At 45.5% G+C, this 19,560-nt stretch overlaps 1 protein-coding gene and 2 long non-coding RNA genes across 3 annotated transcripts; 1 reads left to right on the top strand and 2 right to left on the bottom strand.

Moving 5' to 3' along the window:
• Window positions 1–10,417: 10,417 nt before the first annotated feature.
• Window positions 10,418–11,318, bottom strand: LOC138663274 (uncharacterized). Its single transcript, XR_011318141.1, has 3 exons — window positions 11,256–11,318; window positions 11,050–11,136; window positions 10,418–10,856 (listed from the first exon to the last, which is right to left on the bottom strand). It is a non-coding gene; the product is annotated as an uncharacterized lncRNA (long non-coding RNA).
• Window positions 11,319–14,395: 3,077 nt separating this feature from the next.
• Window positions 14,396–15,808, top strand: LOC138663275 (uncharacterized). Its single transcript, XR_011318142.1, has 5 exons — window positions 14,396–14,803; window positions 15,057–15,143; window positions 15,226–15,366; window positions 15,443–15,523; window positions 15,726–15,808. It is a non-coding gene; the product is annotated as an uncharacterized lncRNA (long non-coding RNA).
• A 131-nt stretch (window positions 15,809–15,939) lies between these two features.
• LOC138663271 (uncharacterized) lies at window positions 15,940–17,426 on the bottom strand. Its single transcript, XM_069749447.1, has 2 exons — window positions 17,359–17,426; window positions 15,940–16,877 (listed from the first exon to the last, which is right to left on the bottom strand). The coding sequence occupies exons 1-2, from the start codon at window positions 17,362–17,364 to the stop codon at window positions 16,077–16,079; spliced, it is 807 nt and encodes a 268-aa protein (XP_069605548.1). The 5' UTR covers window positions 17,365–17,426; the 3' UTR covers window positions 15,940–16,076.
• Window positions 17,427–19,560: the final 2,134 nt, after the last annotated feature.

Raw genomic sequence — 19,560 nt, 5'->3', positions numbered from 1 at the left:
CAAAATTGACAGGAATTGAGATGGGACGCCATGCTGCGTTTAGAGAGCCACTGATGTGCCTAAACATTGAAACCCCCCACAAGTGACACCATTTTGGAAAGTAGACCCCCTAAGGAACTTATCTAGATGTGTTTTGAGCGCTTTGACCCACCAAGGGCTTCACAGAAGTTTATAATGCAGAGCCTTAAAAATAAAACAAAAATTTTTTCCCACAAAAATTATTTTTTTAGCCCCCAGTTTTGTATTTTCCCGAGGGTAACAGGAGAAATTGGACCCCAAAATTTGTTGCCCAATTTGTCCTGAGTGCGATTATACACAATATGTGGGGGGAACCACTGTTTGGGCGCATGAGAGGGCTCGGAAGGGAAGGAGCGCCATTTGGAATGCAGACTTAGATGGAATGGTCTGCAGGTGTCACATTGCGTTTGCAGAGCCCCTAATGTACCTAAACAGTAGAACCCCCCCACAAGTGACACCATTTTGGAAACTAGACACCCTAAGGAACTCATCTAGATGTGTTGTTAGAGCTTTGAACCCCCAGGTGTTTCACTACAGTTTGTAACGGAGAGCCGTGAAAAAAAAAAATTTCCCCCAAAAACTATTTTTTAGCCCCCAGTTTTGTATTTTCTCGAGGGTAAGAGGAGAAATTCGACCCCAAAAGTTGTTGTCCAATTTGTTCTGAGTACGCTAATACCCCATATGTGGGGGGAACCACCGTTTGGGCGCATGGGAGGGCTCGGAAGGGAAGGAGTGCCATTTGGAATGCAGACTTAGATGGAATAGTCTGCAGGCGTCACATTGCGTTTGCAGAGCCCATTATGTACCTAAACAGTAGAAACTCCCCACAATTGACCCTATATTGGAAACTAGACCCCCCAGGGAACTCATCTAGATGTGTTGTGAGAACTTTGAACCCCCAAGTGTTTCACTACAGTTTATAACGCAGAACCGTGAAAATAAAAAAATCCTTTTTTTCCCCACGAAAATTATTTTTTAGCCCCCAGTTTTGTATTTTCCCAAGGGTAACAGGAGAAATTGGACCCCAAAAGTTGTTTTCCTATTTGTCCTGAGTACGCTGATACCCCATATGTTGGGGTAAACCCCTGTTTGGGCACACGGGAGAACTCGGAAGGGAAGGAGCACTGTTTTACTTTTTCAACGCAGAATTGGCTGGAATTGAGATCGGACGCCATGTCGTGTTTGGAGAGCCCCTGATGTGCCTAAACAGTGGAAACCCCCCAATTATAACTGAAACCCTAATCGAAACACACCCCTAACCCTAATTCCAACGGTAACCCTAACCACACCTCTAACCCTGACACACCCCTAACCCTAATCCCAACTGTAAATGTAATTTAAACCCTAACCCTAACTTTAGCCCCAACCCTAACTGTAGCCCCAACCCTAACCCTAGCCCTAGCCCTAACCCTAGCCCTAACCCTAGCCCTAACCCTAACGCTAGCCTTAACCCTAACCCTAGCCCTAACCCTAACCATAACCCTAGCCCTAACCCTAACCCTAGCCCTAACCCTAGCCCTAACCCTAACCCTAGCCCTAACCCTAGCCCTAATGGGAAAATGGAAATAAATACATTTTTTTAATTTTTCCCTAACTAAGCGGGTGATGAAGGGGGGTTTGATTTACTTTTATAGTGAGTTTTTTAGCGGATTTTTATGATTGGCAGCCGTCACACACTGAAAGACGCTTTTTATTGCAAAAAATATTTTTTGCGTTACCACATTTTGAGAGCTATAATTTTTCCATATTTTGGTTCACAGAGTCATGTGAGGTCTTGTTTTTTGTGGGACGAGTTGACGTTTTTATTGGTAACATTTTCGGGCACGTGACATTTTTTGATCGCTTTTTATTCCAATTTTTGTGTGGAAGAATGACCAAAAACCAGCTATTCATGAATTTCTTTTGGGGGAGGCGTTTATACCGTTCCCCGTTTGGTAAAATGGATAAAGCAGTTTTATTCTTCGGGTCAGTACGATTACAGCGACACCTCATTTATATAATTTTTTTATGTTTTGGCGCTTTTATACGATAAAAACTATTTTACAGAAAAAATAATTATTTTTGCATCGTTTTATTCTCATGACTATAACTTTTTTATTTTTTTGCTGATGATGCTGTTTGGTGGCTCGTTTTGTGCGGGCCAAGATGACGTTTTCAGCGGTACCATGGTTATTTATATCTGTCTTTCTGATCGCGTGTTATTCCACTTTTTGTTCAGCGGTATGATAATAAAGCGTTGTTTTTTGCCTCGTTTTTTTTTTTTTTTTCTTACGGTGTTTACTGAAGGGGTTAACTAATGGGCCAGTTTTATAGGTCGGTTCGTTACGGACGCGGTGATACTAAATATGTGTACTTTTATTTTTATTTTTTTTATTTAGATGAAGAAATGTATTTATGAGAATAATTTTTTTTTTTTTCATTATTTAGGAATATTTTTTTTAATTTTTTTTTACACGTTTGGAAAAAATTTTTTTTACTTTTTTATTTTGTCCCAGGGGGGACATCACAGATCAATGATCTGACAGTTTGCACAGCACTCTGTCAGATCACCGATCTGACATGCAGCACTGCAGGCTTCACAGTGCCTGCTCTGAGCAGGCTCTGTGAAGCCACCTCCCTCCCTGCAGGACCCGGATCCGCGGCCATCTTGGATCCGGGGCTGGAGCAGGCAGGGAGGGAGGTAAGAGACCCTTGCAGCAACGCGATCACATCGTGTTGCTACGGGGGGCTCAGGGAAGCACGCAGGGAGCCCCCTCCCTGCGCGATTCTTCCCTGTACCGCCGACACATCCCGATCATCTTTGATCGCGGTGTGCCGGGGGTTAATGTGCCGGGAGCGGTCTGTAACCGCTCCTGGCACATAGTGTCGGATGTCAGCTGCGATAGGCAGCTGACACCCGGCCGCGATTGGCAGCGCTCCCCCCGTGAGCATTGCCGATCGCATATGACGTACTATCCCGTCGGTGGTCATAGGGGCCCACCCCACCTCGACGGGATAGTACGTCTAATGTCAGAAAGGGGTTAACAGAATGATTGCTTTACCTTTAGCAATCTCCTGCCTGGCCTTAGGTATCCATAAGACCCAGCCTGCACGTCTGCCTCTGCTTGCTGTCACTGAATGAAAACATTGATTCCTGAGGCTGAACTGCCGAGCAAGAAAATCACTAATAAAACACAGAAAGCAAATATCTAATAACATTAAATAATATCGATGTAAACGGTGCTCAGGGCTGGAAAAAGTCTGCATCCCGTAGAGCTGTGGATGCCACTCTAAGTCCATTTGTCCAATAGTCTTTAGTAAGTGGCCAGCTCCTCACATATGTCATCTCACACATGAGATCTCTCCCTTCCATATGCCATCTTCTCCCCCTCTCATATGTTATTTTCCCCATCACATGCCATCTCTCACATGAGATCTCCCCCCTCCATATGCCATCGCCCCCTCTGTGATATGCCACCTCTCAGAAGCCATCTCTCTCCTCACCCTTCTACCAACTCTCATATTTTGGACTCTGTACAAAAAGCTCCATAGAAACATTTGCCCCATACAATGCGGCTGCGATAAAAAAAATGACATACTCACCTCTTGTCCTGAGCAGGCGGGGACACCGGTACTTGCGATATTCACCTGTCCTCATTCCACCGCTGCGCGCCACTCTGTCTTCCGCGTCCTCTGCAGTGACTGTTTAGGCAGAGGCTGGCATGCACACTAAACACGTCACAAAAACAAGAAAAGATCATACAGGTGGGAACACCTCACAATATGTATAAAAATTCAATGCTTTATTGGTAGAAAAATGACACACAGCACAAAGAACATTAAAAACATTAAAAATACAGAGAAGATACCTATACAGAGACCATGCCCTATTGTTGGAGCAAGGATAACTCACACCAAAAATCCCCCAAAGTATCTAAGTACAAATGACGCATATAGTATGCAATAAATAAGCACGAAATATGTTCAAAAAATGGCTCCCAAAATATTCAATTTCAGTATAAATAAGTTTGCACCACAATGGGAAGTTTATACACCAAATCACAGTACCATATGAGTTTAAAGAGATCCTACTGGTATACTAGCAGAAAATTGCAAAAAAAGAAATAAAGAAACAAATAAATGAGGAGGGCTGAAGAGAAAAAATGCCCGGTCCTTACTCTAGTATATACTAACTTCCATGGTCCAGAGGTTAAGAAGCGGAGCCAATGTTGATAATAGGGGCCAAGAGGTGTGGGATAGGATCCCATGCGTATCGCCGCAGAAAGAGTGGCTTCCTCAGGGAAAGATAGCATAGTGTGCTGCGTGTATAGCAGGTATATATACGTACTCACAATGACTGGAGGGCATTCACCTGTGTGAGACACTGACGCTGATCAGGCACAAGGAGCAATGCAAAGCCACGGCCATCTTGTCCATGCTCCAGGCCGGCAGACGGTGATAAAGTTGAGTGAAAAAGACAGGAAAGAAGCAAGGCGCATGTGCGCAGTACGATGTACCGAAAGTAGCTGCGCACGCGCACAAGGCAGGGAAGCCGGACGTGCAGTATATGTGAACTGGAAAAACATCTACATAAGGAGCAGAGCAATTAGCGCAGGGGCAAGCAAACCGAGAATAGCTCAACAGGGGATACCACCAGCCACATGCACATATGTGAAAAACAGGCCCAAGTGCCGCCAATCGACACCAAATGTACAACCAACTCTAAATGTGGCCACATATCAACTATAATGCGTAAAAAAGGACCACACGAACAGAAGCTAAATGGTGACACCATAAACAAGCACTTGTGTGTGCATATAAACAGCCTGCGAAAAACAAAGAAGCATGAAAAAACAAGAAACAAAGAGCATAAAGGACATGTGACAATTGACAAATAAAAAAACACAGGAACAAGACAAGGGACTAAGATGGTGACGCAAAACAGAAAAGAGAACCAAAGACATAAAATGAGCCAAATAGCTATAGCAAAAAATCAATTGAGGATGTCCGATGTTCAGTGTTGGAACAATGCACAGTCCACTGAACAAAAAGCCATCAAAGCTCGGGCCACTTTGTGCATAAAGAAGTATTATAGACTTAGTGTGTGCATTATTTTTATTTTATATGTACGTTAGGTATAAAAAATGTGTAACAGACACAGAAGAACGTGAACCCCATACAAAAAATACATACAAATGATTTCTTGATTCTTTATTGTATCATGTTCCACATTGAAGAAAAATGCAAAGAAGCATAAAGCCAAAATAAATAATGGCCCCAATTAAACACTCAATATGGTACTGTGATGAGAAAAAGTCAATAAGTAAGAGCTCAGGGAAAGATTTCAACATATGGTACTGGATGTTCTATGATTTTAAGGTACACAAGATCTAACACCCACCCAAAAATGTAAAAAGTCCACGAAACATATAGAGTTAAACCAGTTTATGGATACTCAAAAGAGATTGGCCGAAAAAATGCCAAGATGAGAATGATCAAATGTTGCCTGATGGATATGGCAAGACGCTTGGTTCTGATGACCAATGCAGGAGTACTATCTTCGGTTCCAAAAATCATGAACGGTACAAGACTCTACAGAAAAAGAGAGAACGAAAAGAACAAGGAATAGTAATAAAGATGCATGTACATAACATAGAACAAAAAAAGCCCATTAGAGGACTACGCTACAGCTAACCATAAAAACCGGAGAACAAAAGCTCCTCATTAAGGCCATTAGGCGATGTACTCCTTAAATTAAAAATCCAACATGACTCACGTCGAAGGAGTTCCTTAGTTTGATCGTCACCACGTATGCTACCCACGACCTGATCCACAATCATGATCCATAAATTACGGTGTCTGCCGTCGTGGTGCTCCAAAAAATGGGATGCAACTGATGAGATGGGCTTACCCTTTTCTCTGTCTCCTTTTGCCTTGCCAATGTTCGATATGTGTTGTTGGATCCTTCTTCTAACCTCTTGATTGGTCTGTCCAACTTATACTTTCGGACAGGAGCAGACCAAAAGATAGACTACATTCCTGGATCGACAATTGGTATATAATTTTGTTTCAATCCTTCCCGGAAAAACTAGGAGAATTAGAGTATCAGTGGCAGTCATAAATGGACATATATTGCAATTGCCGCAAGGAAAGGACCCCCTTATACGGCTCCCTGTCCCTGTTTTTACGGTTGGTCTCCTGAAGTGGCTAGCAATGATCCTAGATCTTTCAGACAAATGAGGTCTAAGTTTTGGCTCATTTTCAGGATATCCCAATGCTTTCCCAGAATTTCATAAATATCATGCCACTGATTATTATATACCGTTATTAAGTTGGTTGAAGATATGTCCTCACTCACTTTTGGCTGTAAAAGGCTCAGTCTATTGCTATTTCGGGAGTGTTGGAAGGCCCTCGATATAATCTTACGTGGGTACCCTCTATCAGACAGGCGGGCAGTGAGCTCATGTGCTCCCTCCTGAAAATCAACATCCTTGCTGCAATTGCGCCCTTAAGAACTGGTCCTTGGGGAGGTTTTTCCGCATATGTGGAGGGTGGAAACTTGAAAAGTGAAGTAAGTTATTGGTCGCAGTTGCTTTTCTGTAAATCAAACACTCAACTGAACACGTCATCGCGACCTCTGACCTGAACGTCACAGCCAGAGGATGCGGAAGACACAGTCCAGTGGTGGAACAGGGACAGGTGAATATCGGAATGCTCACCCTCTCCCATTATACTCACCTGCTCCCGGCACGGTCCCTGGCAGCTTCTCATTGACAGATGGTCTCCGGGTGCCGGCAGCTTCTTCCTATGTTCAGCGGTCATGTCGTACTGCTCATTAAAGTAATGAATATGCATTCCACCCCTATGGGAGTGGAGTTACATCCATATTCATTTCTTTAATGAGCGGTACCACGTGACCGCTGAATACAGGAAGAGCTGCGGACGCCGGAGAAGCAGGGACATGCAGAGATTCACCAGGAGCAGGTGAGTATGATGGACAGCTGCCGCTCCCTCTCCCCCACCTACCCCCTGGGACAATGACTCGAGTATAAGCCGAGAATGGGCTGAAAATCTCGGCTTATACTCGAGTATATACGGTAATTAAGTAACATCCTCATGTTTCTGTATGGCGACCTCCACCCCATGACATTCAGAACTTGTCTAAGAAAATTCACAAATTGGCGATGAAAACCATCATTTAGAAAAAAACTGGCAACAGTGCACTGATTAATCTGACTGTTGAAAGTGACCTGAGCAAGATGTAAGAATGATGACCAGTCCTCCTGCTGAGTCACAGCAAAACAATTAAAATTTGTCCCAAAGATTGATTTGTCCTTTCTGACTGAACATTGGTTTCAGTGTGGTAGGCACAGGAAAATGAAAAGTCAATCCCCATTTTTTTTTACAGAAAGCTCTCCAGAATTTGGAGAAGAATTGCACTCCCCTCAGACACAATGCTAAGAGGAATTCCATTGGTTTCGTTACGGTTCAAAGAATTGTGATGAAGAAATAAATGTTCACACAACAATTAAATAAACTAAAATGAATTTACTTAATTAAAGATAATAAATATAAACAGTCACTCAAAATAGCACATAATCAATAGTCATACATTACATTGAAATGTTAGGAGTCAATCAGCCATCTCTCTCAGTGTCCTCTCTCCTCCATCTGTGTGTCTCTCTGTCCCCTGTCTCAGGCATACCTCCCATTTACATGCTAAACCAACTCCATTGCAACTTCTCTAAGGGTACCGTCACACAGTGCAATTTTGATCGCTACGACGGCACGATTTGTGACGTTACATCGTCGCTTAATTATCGCTCCACTGCGGTCACACTTCACGATGTACGGCGCTGGAGCGATAATTTCATGACGTATTTGCGATGTAGAAGTCGTATGGGACAGTCGTACGGTCGTGTCACACAAGACGATTCAGAGCAAATTTTGCATAATCTGTGCGTGACGTTGTTCACTAGGGGGCGTGTCGAGCTGCTAGCTATGTGCTGATAGGCCACAGGTTCTGTGCACACAATTGGTTGGAAAATTTGTCACCTGAGCGCTATTGTTTCCAAGCCACCTCACCGGTTTCAAAATTTCCTTTCTTCACTTTGTACTTGGACACTTGTTGGACTAGGACATCGGATTCAGTATTTCACAGAATATTCCACGCTTTGCACCGCAGCTTCGAGGTATGTTACACCGCTTGGGCATAGTGGATGGAACGATGTACTGTCGTCATGAGCGCTTCGTTCCGTCGCTGAAGCGATGCGGATGGTACGCTGTTGTGACTGGTTGTGACTGGTGGGCTAGAGCGTGGTAGATGGAACGCTGTTTGGTCGGCATGACCGCTTCGTTCCGCCGCTGAAGCGATGCGGATGGTACGCTGTTGTGACTGGTTGTGACTGGTTGTGTCTGGTGAGCTACAGCGTGGCAGATGGTACAATGTATGGTCACCATGAGCGCTTTGTGTGGCTGCTGTATGGAAGCGGGCGGTACACTGTTCTGGGTTATGGTGGCCTATGGCGTGGCAGATGAAACAAGCGATGCGGATGTTACGCTGTTGTGACTGGTTGTGACTGGTGGGCTAGAGCGTGGTAGATGGAACGCTGTTTGGTCGGCATGACCGCTTCGTTCCGCCGCTGAAGCGATGCGGATGGTACGCTGTTGTGACTGGTTGTGACTGGTTGTGACTGGTGGGCTAGAGCGTGGTAGATGGAACGCTGTTTGGTCGGCATGACCGCTTCGTTCCGCCGCTGAAGCGATGCGGATGGTACGCTGTTGTGACTGGTTGTGACTGGTTGTGTCTGGTGAGCTACAGCGTGGCAGATGGTACAATGTATGGTCACCATGAGCGATTTGTGTGGCTGCTGTAGTGAAGCAGGCGGTACACTGTTTTGGGTTATGGTGGCCTATGGCGTGGCAGATGGAACAATGGATGGTAGGCATGAGCTCTTTGTGTGGCTGTTGTTGTTAAGCGTTTGGCACACTGGCAAAAGTATTGTTTAAAGGACTCTTTGTCAACCGTGTAATTTTTTTTTTTTTTATAATTATTTTTCAGATGTCAAATCGTGTGGAATTCATCAGGGAATTCATCGAAATATACCAGTCTTTTCCCTGCCTCTGGAAAATCAAATCTCCAGAGTATTGTAACAGGGAAAAGAGGCAGGAGGGTTATTTAAAGCTCATTGAGCTTTACAATCGTCATGCACCAGAAGAGCCAGCAAACGAAGCGGTTATTAAAAAGAAAATTCAGGCGCTCCGCACGGTGTGGAGGAAGGAGCTTAACAAGGTTCTTCACACTACAAAGTCCGGGGCTTCCACCGAAGATGTTTATGTGCCAAAGCTTTGGTATTTTGAACATCTGAATTTTCTGAGGGACCAAGAGGTGCCACGGACTTCCACGTGTTTTCGCTTGTTGGCACCTGTGGAACAAATTGTTTCGGAGAACCACGCCGAGCAGGAGTCACAAGGGCAACAAGTAAGTAGCTCTTTGGACGAAAGTTCACCAATGTGTCCTATAATTACATAATTTTTCTCTGCATTTTATGTTTTATACTTCTGATTATCACATCAGTTTGAAGTTATTACAAAAACATGTCCACATAAGTAACCCTGTCGCAGTAAAGTATTATATGTGGAACATAATATGTATGAAATGGCGATATTTCTAAACCATACCATCTAAGCAATATAGAAAATAGTATCGCTTCAAGCTGCCGATGTACTCTTGTTGAGACTATTTAGACTATAAAATATTCATCAGGTTCCCCTAGCAGTCAGAACAGTGTAGTTAAAAGTATTAAATAAATGGGAAGGTTAAAGAATATTACTAAGCTTAAAATATATTACAACCTTTTTTTACCTACTACGAATATATAGTTTGGATGCGGTTATGGTGGTCAAACTTTTTGTTGCCAGGTTCGTAACTTGTTTTTTTTTTTTTCCCCCAGGATGACAGTGCGCAGGACAGTACACTGGACTGTTCACAGGACTGCACGACAACAGATTTAGTGGAGGCGGCACCTGCCAGGACTCAATCGAGGCAAGGTCCAAGGAAACGGAAAGCCACCTCAGACGTTTCACATGAACTGTTGAGCCTTGCAAAAAAGGTGTTAACAAACAATGTTAGCCCTGCGTTGCAGGGGTTTGGACACTATGTTGTTGACAAACTGGCCAAAATGGACGACAGCCAAAGAACACTAGCGGAGCGTCTAATATTGGAAGCAGTAAACAAGGGTACAGATGGCGATTTGGACAAGCACACTCGTTTGGTCTATTCCCGGCCAATGCAGCGGACAGAGCCCTCATATTACAATGGTTGGTCACAGTGTCAGACACCAATGCGACACAATGTTCCCGTTTCCCACTTCGTCCAGCCACCCCCTAACCACTCCTACACGACAATACCTTCACATATGGCTTCGCCCGTCAGGCACCAAAGTTATCAGCCGGAAGAATCGTCGTATCACAATTTGTGATTTCCTAACTTCTTTTACATTACTTTTTATTTTATTGTCTTGTTAAAATAATGTTTCAAATAAAAGCTTTTATTAGAAATTCTATCACGACTGTTTGATTGGTGTGTCTCGATCACAGCACTGTATGAGGGCACAAATTAACGTAACAAATTCATGTACAGTTAACTAATACAAAAAAAATGGAATCATAGTTTAACTAAATATTTTTAATGTAACAACCAAAAATGTATTATTGGCCCGCCTCCAACTGCTGGCACATGTCCCGAAGCTTCTGCAGCTCCTCCATTGCCACATTGTGCTGCTACTGAATCCGCGCCATAGTGTGGATAAGCCTTTCTATGCCGGCTTCAAGATCCTCCTTGTTCACACTGACGACAGCTGTGGGTCAAAAAACATAACATTAATAACACTGTAGTCTCCCGATGTGTCTTTGCTTCTGTGAAGGAAAAAAGAAAAAAAAACAGTCAGCATATAAGGCAATACTGACTTGGGGGGGGGCGGTGGTGTTTGGGTTGGGGGTGAAAGAGTGGGCCTGCCACAAAATCAAAATAACTTTATTGTGGGAACCTACTAGGATGTTGAGGCACGGAGGGCACTTCGGGATCAGAGTCCATGTTGAATGCCTCGTGCTGTCGGCGGCGGCGCTGTCTCTTTGCCTCTGTGAAGGGAAAAAAAAAAAAGGTCTGTTAGCATATATGGCAACACTGGCTGCCGGGGGAGGGGGGGGGAAGAGGGGACCTGCAACTGAATCCAAATCACATAATTGTGGGAACCTACTAGGATCTGGAGGAGTTGACCCGGAGGGCACAGATCCAGAAGAGGCTGTGCGGGATGCCTCGTGGCGGCGGTGGTGCTGTGTCTTTGCCTCTGTGAAGGAAAAAAAAAAAAATTTTTAAAAAAAAGGTCTGTTAGCATATATGGCAACACTGGCTGCCGGGGGAGGGGGGGGGGAAGAGGGGACCTGCCACTGAATCCAAATCACATAATTGTGGGAACCTACTAGGATCTGGAGGAGTTGACCCGGAGGGCACAGATCCAGAAGAGGCTGTGCGGGATGCCTCGTGGCGGCGGTGGTGCTGTGTCTTTGCCTCTGTGAAGGAAAAAAAATAAAAAATAAAAAAAAAAGGTCTGTTAGCATATATGGCAACACTGGCTGCCGGGGGAGGGGGGGGGAAGAGGGGACCTGCAACTGAATCCAAATCACATAATTGTGGGAACCTACTAGGATCTGGAGGAGTTGACCCGGAGGGCACAGATCCAGAAGAGGCTGTGCGGGATGCCTCGTGGCGGCGGTGGTGCTGTGTCTTTGCCTCTGTGAAGGAAAAAAAAAATAAATTAAAAAAAAAAGGTCTGTTAGCATATATGGCAACACTGGCTGCCGGGGGAGGGGGGGGGAAGAGGGGACCTGCAACTGAATCCAAATCACATAATTGTGGGAACCTACTAGGATCTGGAGGAGTTGACCCGGAGGGCACAGATCCAGAAGAGGCTGTGCGGGATGCCTCGTGGCGGCGGTGGTGCTGTGTCTTTGCCTCTGTGAAGGAAAAAAAAAAATAAATTAAAAAAAAAAGGTCTGTTAGCATATATGGCAACACTGGCTGCCGGGGGAGGGGGGGGAAGAGGGGACCTGCCACTGAATCCAAATCACATAATTGTGGGAACCTACTAGGATCTGGAGGAGTTGACCCGGAGGGCACAGATCCAGAAGAGGCTGTGCGGGATGCCTCGTGGCGGCGGTGGTGCTGTGTCTTTGCCTCTGTGAAGGAAAAAAAAAAAAATTAAAAAAAAAAGGTCTGTTAGCATATATGGCAACACTGGCTGCCGGGGGAGGGGCGGGGAAGAGGGGGCCTGCAACTGAATCCAAATCACATAATTGTGGGAACCTACTAGGATCTGGAGGAGTTGACCCGGAGGGCACAGATCCAGAAGAGGCTGTGCGGGATGCCTCGTGGCGGCGGTGGTGCTGTGTCTTTGCCTCTGTGAAGGAAAAAAATAAATAAATTAAAAAAAAAAGGTCTGTTAGCATATATGGCAACACTGGCTGCCGGGGGAGGGGCGGGGAAGAGGGGACCTGCAACTGAATCCAAATCACATAATTGTGGGAACCTACTAGGATCTGGAGGAGTTGACCCGGAGGGCACAGATCCAGAAGAGGCTGTGCGGGATGCCTCGTGGCGGCGGTGGTGCTGTGTCTTTGCCTCTGTGAAGGAAAAAAATAAATAAATTAAAAAAAAAAGGTCTGTTAGCATATATGGCAACACTGGCTGCCGGGGGAGGTGGGGGGGAAGAGGGGACCTGCAACTGAATCCAAATCACATAATTGTGGGAACCTACTAGGATCTGGAGGAGTTGACCCGGAGGGCACAGATCCAGAAGAGGCTGTGCGGGATGCCTCGTGGCGGCGGTGGTGCTGTGTCTTTGCCTCTGTGAAGGAAAAAAAAAAAAAAATTTAAAAAAAAAGGTCTGTTAGCATATATGGCAACACTGGCTGCCGGGGGAGGGGGGGGAAGAGGGGACCTGCAACTGAATCCAAATCACATAATTGTGGGAACCTACTAGGATCTGGAGGAGTTGACCCGGAGGGCACAGATCCAGAAGAGGCTGTGCGGGATGCCTCGTGGCGGCGGCGGTGCTGTCTCTTTGCCTCTGTGAAGGAAAAAAAAAAGGTAGGTCTGCAGTTAGCTGTGCCACATAGTACTTTTCACCGTTCATACTGTCCCATAGCTGTGCCGCATAGTGGCTCTGCAACGTTCATACTGCCCCATAGCTGTGGCACATAGTGGCTCTGCAACGTTCAAACTGTCCCATAGCTGTGCCACATAGTGGCTCTGCAACGTTCAAGCTGTGGCACATAGTGGCTCTGCAACGTTCATACTGCCCCATAGCTGTGGCACATAGTGGCTCTGCAACGTTCAAACTGCCCCATAGCTGTGCCACATACTTTTGGGTACCTGCGTACTGACCTCTGCGAATCTCCTTGCGAAGCTCCTGCAGGCGCTCTGGGCTTTTGGACTTGAGATCGCCCCATTTTTTCACAATCTGGGCCTTGCTGCGAGTTATCCCAAACCGCTTCCTGAGGCCCTCAGACACCACACGGACAACTTCATCCTTGTGCTGGTTGCGGTGCAGCACCAGCCCAGTTGTCTCGTACTGCATCCGATCCATTGTTCCAATAAGGAACTTGAGCTCTGGGATGCCCATAGGAGGATCACGGCGACTGGCAGCCATTATCAAGATGTCAGGGAACCAAAACAAGCTAGCGCAGGCACGCCGGAACGCTGTAACGTCATCACGCCGTCATAGACCACGAGCGTACATTACGTGACGCTCCGGCGTTAAATAACCATCCTTCGAACGGCATTTACTATGTGCGTTCATTCCGTACCGCTCAGCCGTCACAAATGTGACGCTGTTCATAAACGGCAACGCTATTGCGATGCCAATGGCGCGGCAGGACGGCGGAGCGCAGCTCCTCCTCTGGGCGTTGCTCTTCAGGGTCATTCCATCTAAAATGGCGGCGAGAATGCGTTCTGCTCCTCTGGGGCAGCCAGAGCTCCTTTTTTTTATTAGACAGATGGATGCCCTGGATTATGAGGGTCTGGAGAGCCGCCCTGCCCACCCACACATCCACAAGCGGGAAGTGCTTGGCCACATAGCCAGAATGATGGAGAGGAGGTTTGGCGTCTGCCGCAGTCAGCTTCAGCTGCGTAAAAAATGGGCTGACCTCCGCTATAAAACGCCACAAATGTTTGCTGAGTTGCGTGCGGAGGCAAGGCGAGGCAAGTACTAGTATGGGGGGATTGGGAGATGCACGCTGTCAGGAGGGGGGGGTTTGGGAGGGAGGCTTGCGCTCATGGTCGCCAACGTGACCTCAAATGCATTAAAACACATGCCCCGTTTTTGTAATATTTAGTTATTTTCCAAGCAGAATATGCGTTGTCCGTGAGAAAACTTGTCGGGTTCCCTAATCTCAACCACCATCTTGAAATTATTATGATGTCCATTATTTTTAGTTTCTCAATTTCCCAAAAATATTAACGGAGGAGGTTGGCCTACTGATGAAATAATACGTTTTCCAAAGACAGGAAGACCATTGAACACCAGAGCCCACATACATGTCTGAGTATCGCACCCCTGTAAAGTGTGATCTCTATTTTATGTTTGAGTATATTGTAAGCTTTGATCTGCAGCACTCAACATTTGTGTGTAAACATTGTGATTCTTTACTTTAGGTGTAGAGAGACAGCGGCGGCAAGTGAGACCCACCATTGCCACCAGTACCCCATCGTCAGACACCAGTGGGAGCCCACAGTCCGGGACATCACGTAAGTTCACAATCATTGATTGCATTTTTTTTAACATCACACGGGACATAACAGGGTAGCTGAAATATTTGAAGACATTACAGACGCAGTAATGACCCAGCGGCCTACCACGCCTCCACCATCTGTTGCGACCATGCACCCTCGCACCCCTGTGAAGTGTGATATAAATTTTATGTTTCAGTATATTGTTAGCTTTGATCTGCAGCACTCTACATGTGTTTTTAAAGATTGTGTTTGTTAACTTTATGTGTAGAGAGACAGCGGCGGCAACAGGTACCTGCCATTGCCAGCAGCACCACAGCATCCACCACCAGCGGGAGCCCACAGTCCATGACGTCACGTAAGTTAACAATCATAGATTACAGTTTTTCAACTGCATACGGGACATAAGAGGGTAGCGGAAATATTTGAATACATTACAGACGCAGTAATGACCCAGCGGCCTACCACGCCACCACCAGACAGCAGACGGCCTCGCACCCCTACACCACCCTCAACACCTCCCTTCCGACACTCCTCTTCCTCCCCCGGGTCGGCGGCATTCTCCCCAGAACATAACATACGTAAGTGACCAAAACAGCGAGCGCTTCCCAACGGCGTGTTCCATAGTTAACCAGATCTGTTATTATTTCCTTTAAGGTGCTGCAGCAGTGGCCAGATCGCTGGGGTGGGAAATTAGCAGCTCTGGTTCTGGCAATGAGGAACCGGCGTCCCTTCTCCGTATGTATCAAGATAATACGAGTGGTTTTCTGCTGGATGTCACAATAGACAACTAAAACTGTAAAATTTAATAAAATTTACATCGCCCTGTGGTGCCAGACCAAATAGAAATTTACAACACACAAAATTTGGTCCTGCCCCAGAGGTCGAGATGTATTTTCAGCGGAATCAACGTTGGTTCTCCAACCTCTTCTATCCACAGAACCGCCCACCGTAAGAGAGCTCCTGGCGAGACAATTGCGCCTGGAGCGGACAGCAGCGCTCCTGCAGCAGACAGCAGCGTTCCTCCAGACTCAAGTAGAGCAGCAGGGCGTGACGCTGCGACACCTCTTGGGCCGTGGAAGGAGATAATTTTTTTTTGGGGGGGTTTATGTTATATTTTGTTGTTTAATAATTTAAAACCAAGAAATTGTTACAAAAAAAACCAAAAATCTTCGCATTCTTTCTTTAATGTTTACCAAGCTATAAGGGTTAACAGCACCATTTTATAGGCATCACATTTAAAGTTATTTAGAGAGGTTTATATGACAGCAAAGCAAAAAAAAATATTTTTTTATACGGCGCGATCCTGCCAGGGTACAGCTCCAGAACCATTAAAGTACTGACAGTATTTTTCGCGACAGTCCCTTGCATCGTCTGCCTGTCTGCCAGATCCAAGTGCTTGAAGAGCTGTAAAATTATCAGGTTGTGTACGCCATTCCCCGGGCACAATATCTCCGGTTCTTGCGTCCACTGCATCAATAAACGAAGGAGGAGAATAGGAGCTCGTATCATGACGTCTCAGGAAATTATGGAGCACACAGCATGCCAAAACCACAAAGTCTATAGACGGCAGCTTCAAGTTGATAGCTGTGTGGAACACTCTAAACCGATTTGCCATAATCCCAAAGGCATTTTCAACCACACGACGGGCCCTCGACAACCGGTAATTAAAGATTCTGCGCTCCGGTGTGAGTGTTCTCTGTGCAAATGGCTTCAGCAAATGTGGATGAAGAGGGAAAGCTTCATCAGCGATGAAGACAAAATTTAGGTTTGCTTTTGTGTCTTCATTTAGTGGCAACAGCAGTTCATTGTTCCTCAAGCTTTCCCCAAATGAAGTGTGTTCAAAAACACCACCGTCGGAGACTCGACCATTCATGCCAACATCCACATCGACAAACTCATAGTTCGCATTGACAAGGGCCATGAGGATCACACTGAAATATCCTTTGTAGTTGAAAAAAAAGGATCCAGAGTTGGCTGGTTGCGTGATGCGCACATGCTTTCCATCTAATGCACCACCGCAGTTTGGAAACTGCCACAGCTCATCAAAATCGGAAGCAATCCTCTTCCAGTCATCCGCCGTCTTGGGAAACTGCAAGATGAGAAGGAAACATGTACAAATTAGGTCAAATATATTATGCACATACACTCTCATGTGGACATCCTACAGTGATTGAGGCGCAGTATGGATTAGTATAACAAAGTCAACAACCCTGAGTATGCAGGCAGCCATTTTTTCAGATGGCTTCGGTGACTCAGAGGGGGTGCTAAACAATATATCTAAATTATATAATCAATAAAATTACGTTGGGAGCAGCAAATAAAAGAAGGGTGGCGCAGGGTTGGAGCAGCACATATCAGAATGGAGACGCAAAATGGTAGCAGCACATGTCAGACTGGAGGCGCAGGATCACAGCAGCACATGTCTGAATGGGGGCGCAGGATGGGAGCAGCACATGATAGGATGTAGAACATATACCAATAGAAATGCTCGCCATCAGGGCGTAGAACGGGTTCAATAGCTAGTATAATATATCGACATAACACAGCAGCCAAAAAATATATAGTAGTACCTCCATATAATGCCTTAAGCTCTGCACAATGGCCTCGCATGTCTCCGGAATCACAACGCTCAGGAAAGGTCTGGAAACAGCGTCGGAAAACTGCAAATCCTGAAGAGACCTTCCTGTTGCCAGGAACCGCAGTGTCACCGCCAACCTTTCCTCCACGGGCACGGCTGCACGCATCGGCGTATCACGCCTTTGTATGAGTGGCGTAACAGCAGACAGTATTATTTTGAAGGATTCCTCGGACATCCGAAGGTAGTTTCGGAAATCATGAGGGTTATTGTCACGTAACTCTCTTATGAGACCCATGTGTGACAATGTGGATCTTTTCTGCAGCCAGCTCCGGGTCCACATGCGACGTTTTCGTTTAAGACGTCTCTCCTCTTGGAGACGTGCTGCCTCAAACACCAGGGCAGCAGCAACAACAGAACTCTCATCGGAAGTGAGCATAGTTCCTAAAAAGAAAACAAACGTACAATAAATACACGTGCTTACAAAACAATGTTCTGACCATTGATCTAATAACTATATATGTTACTACTGGTATTAAATGGGGCAGTCAACCATCTCGATCTGTAAAAGGATTAATTAATTGGGCCACGCTACAGCTGTGTACCTGAGGTTCTCAGGCCTACCCTACTCAAAGGAACAATCGACCACACTCCAGCGTTTATCCCCGTTGAAGCGCAACATATGCTACGCTGTAGCGTTATACATACCTTTTGCGGTAAAAGTCTAGTAGTTAAAAGTCCAGGGAATCCAGCGAATTTAGGAGTTCTGTTTACAGCACGTGCTACAGAGAGAAATGAATAGCGCGCTCGAGAGCTCCGGTTTTATCCGCTGGGAACAATAGTCCTTTGTCGAATGAGCGCACAGTATTGTACCGCCCAATCAGCACACGGGAGGTGGAGAATTCAGCGCTCCTACGTAGCCAGCTCCTCCGCCCTTTACATCGTATACAATATCGTGCACACCTTTGTTACACCATGCGATCATGCCGCCACAGCGGGACACTAGATGACGAAAGAAAGTTTCAAACGATGTGCTACGACGTACGATTCACAGCGGGGTCCCTGATCGCAGGAGCGTGTCACACACTGCGATATCGTACCTATATCGCTCGAACGTCACAAATCGTGCCGGCGTAGCGATCAAAATTGCACTGTGTGACGGTACCCTAAAGGTTTGATGTTTATCCTGGTATGTGTACTGAAGCCTTAAGGCCAAATAGATAAGAACTCCCCACTTGGCATCTCTCAATGCTTAACAAGTATCTGTCTAATTAATATTTACATGATACCATCTCATGGGAATAAGTCCATTCCAAGGGTTCTCATCTTTGAAGATAAGTGTAAAGTGTACACTAAATGTAAATTACTGGGTCATTTACATTACTTTGCTTAGACTGACCATCTGCAACAATTGACATGTGGCTGGACAAGTTTTCAATTAGCTTTCTGCTATACTCTTTGAAAGTACATATATACTGTATATTATATAACAAAAACCAATCAATATCTCTATCACTCATATTAATTAATTGGAGTGTTGAAATCATATTAAAAAATATATAATACAACACACCATATAATCTCACAACATGACAAATACACAGCCTGGAGAGGGTCAGCATTAGGTAACCCTGACAAAGGAACACACTGAGCCTGTGCACTGAATCACCCCAAATAACAGTCTTCCCACCAGACATCGGGAAGATACATGGACAGAGAAACTGTTGTGAATTCAGCTTTTGGGCTCCCAAAGGTGGTTGTAGAGGGTAATGCAGTTGTGCCTGGACTGCAGGAGTGGACAGGTGTATCTACTAATTGCAAAACTGACTGGGGTATATAGCTTTGCTGGATCCTTTAGTCAGTGCCAGTTGTCCATTGTTCTTGAAGGATTCACTTCCCTGCTGGTCTCTCCAGTTTGCTGTGTTTTTCTACAAAGATAAGTCCTGGCTTGTTTTTGCTGTCCACCTGCAGTGGACCTTATAGTTCTGTGCATTTTCATGTTTTTGTTTTGTCCAGCTTGGTCTGTGAAGGATTTTTTGCAGCCTAGCTATTTCTCTGGAGATGCAGATATACCCCCCATGTCTTTAGTCAGATGTGGTGATCCGTATTTTCTGCGGTGGATATTTTCTAGTGTTTTTATACTGACCGCATAGTACTGTGTTCTATTCTTTCTTTTTAGCTAGTATGGCCTCCTATG

This window comes from Ranitomeya imitator, chromosome 2, assembly GCF_032444005.1.
Source record: "Ranitomeya imitator isolate aRanImi1 chromosome 2, aRanImi1.pri, whole genome shotgun sequence".
In the NCBI taxonomy this organism is placed as follows: domain Eukaryota; kingdom Metazoa; phylum Chordata; class Amphibia; order Anura; family Dendrobatidae; genus Ranitomeya; species Ranitomeya imitator.
This window is presented reverse-complemented; position numbering and strand designations above follow the sequence as displayed.